Source organism: Lucilia cuprina, chromosome 5, assembly GCF_022045245.1.
Source record: "Lucilia cuprina isolate Lc7/37 chromosome 5, ASM2204524v1, whole genome shotgun sequence".
Taxonomy (NCBI): Eukaryota; Metazoa; Arthropoda; class Insecta; order Diptera; family Calliphoridae; genus Lucilia; species Lucilia cuprina.
This window is the reverse complement of record NC_060953.1, coordinates 64,841,893-64,843,710: the sequence shown is the minus strand read 5'-3', so window position 1 is coordinate 64,843,710 and position 1,818 is coordinate 64,841,893. Positions and strand designations below refer to the sequence as shown.

At 30.7% G+C, this 1,818-nt stretch overlaps 1 protein-coding gene across 1 annotated transcript; it reads right to left on the bottom strand.

The window, feature by feature from the left end:
• Positions 1-557: 557 nt before the first annotated feature.
• LOC124420286 (ras-like protein family member 11B) lies at positions 558-1,333 on the bottom strand. Its single transcript, XM_046952585.1, has 2 exons — positions 1,319-1,333; positions 558-1,078 (listed from the first exon to the last, which is right to left on the bottom strand). Exons 1-2 carry the CDS (start codon positions 1,331-1,333, stop codon positions 674-676), a joined length of 420 nt encoding a protein of 139 aa, XP_046808541.1. The 3' UTR covers positions 558-673.
• Between the last annotated feature and the right edge of the window lie 485 nt (positions 1,334-1,818).

The following is a 1,818-nucleotide window of genomic DNA, read 5'->3' as shown; positions in this document are numbered from 1 at the left end:
AAGTAAGTAAGTAAGTAAGTAAGTAAGTAAGTAAGTAAGTAAGTAAGTAAGTAAGTAAGTAATTAAGTAAGTAAGTAAGTAAGTAAGTAAGTAAGTAAGTAAGTAAGTTACAAAAAATATCTCACTATTGAGTAAACTTACAATATTTGTTTTAAAATGTTATGATAAAAAGCCATTCTGAAAATCTTAAGTTGACACGATTGTTCAACATTTTCTGAAAAGGCTTCTGATAACATTGTAAGATCTAATAACCGCGTAGACATAGCAAAACAAACTAAGATACTATTTTCATTAGCATGATATTAGCACAAAGTTTTCAATATGTTAACCACAACTGTTGAAAACAGCAGCGCCGTTCTCTCACATAACGTTAAGCTTTGTTATTAAAATTTCATATGAAAGCTTTTTTATCACCAAACTTTCACAAACACACACATGTTGAAACGTTACTTTTATGGATTTTCAAAATATTAAAAATACTTACACATTACAAAAACTTTCATTCCATTATTACAAAATTTAAATTTATTATTTCATTATAAATTACACTTTACATTTTAAATGAGAAAAAATTATTACAATTAATTATAAATAAAATTTACTATTTAAATAACAAAAAATTAAATTATTTTCTAAATACAAAAACATTAAAAAAAAATAAAATAATAAAAAATCAATCCTTGGGCAAATTACTATCACTTTTCCCCCGACTGTAGGGTCTGGCACCGCCCAACATTCTCTCCAGCAAACTCTGTTTCGATTTCCTTTTTGAAGCTATAATTTCCTTACACAAATCATTGAAAACCTCGGCCACTTGATCCACATGATCTGCAGCCGATACCTCACTAAATTTACAATCAAAATCTTTGGATAATATTTCTCCCTCATCGCGGCTGACCTGACGTAAATGCACCATATCCACTTTATTGGCCACCAATTGAACGGGAGTATCGGACTGGAGATCTGATTTGGCACGACGTATATAATTAAAACTAGCACGGTCTGTTATGGAATAAACTAATAATAGGCCATCGGCCCATTGTATTAGCTCGCTGGCATTAGGAAATTCATCGTCTGCCTATAAGTAGTGACATCATCGTCAATGGTACGTTATTAAAAGAAGAAGAAACACGGTAGAAGAAGAATAAATAAAAATTAAGTAAATTATTAGAGAGTGTTTTGAAAAAAAAACTACAAGGTTGCAGTAATTTAAATGTATTCTACATATTCCCCATTTATTTGTGTGATTTTTTTATTTTCTTTAAGAAAGGAGGAGTAGGAAGCAGCAGCTAAAATGAAAGTAAAAGCTTAAACCAACATGCGATGACAACATATTGTCATTTTTATTATTGTTGTTGTTAACTTTGCTGGTTTAATTTTGCAGGCGCGTCAGTATTTCTTGTTTTTTATGTTATTTCCGAGGACCTTTCCTCTGCTGCTGCGATTGCCATTTACTGTGTTGACCCAGTTTTGTAACTAAAAACCATAAATGATGATGCGCGTTGCCACACCATTATGAAACAGTCTTTACTAAAATGACATTTTGACACATGATGGAAAATGTATTTAGTGGAATAATAGGGGGAAGACTCAATAATACAAGGAGAAAAAGGGGAAAACGTCTAATTAAAATAAAAATATAATTAAAGTGGTATTGTTAACAAGTTGTGGTAATTTTTTAGGTGTTTGAGAGATAAAGGAAAATACATATAGACCATAGACTAGACTATTGACTAGACTATAGACTAGACTATAGACTAGACTATAGACTAGACTATAGACTAGACTATAGACTAGACTATAGACTAGACTATAGAC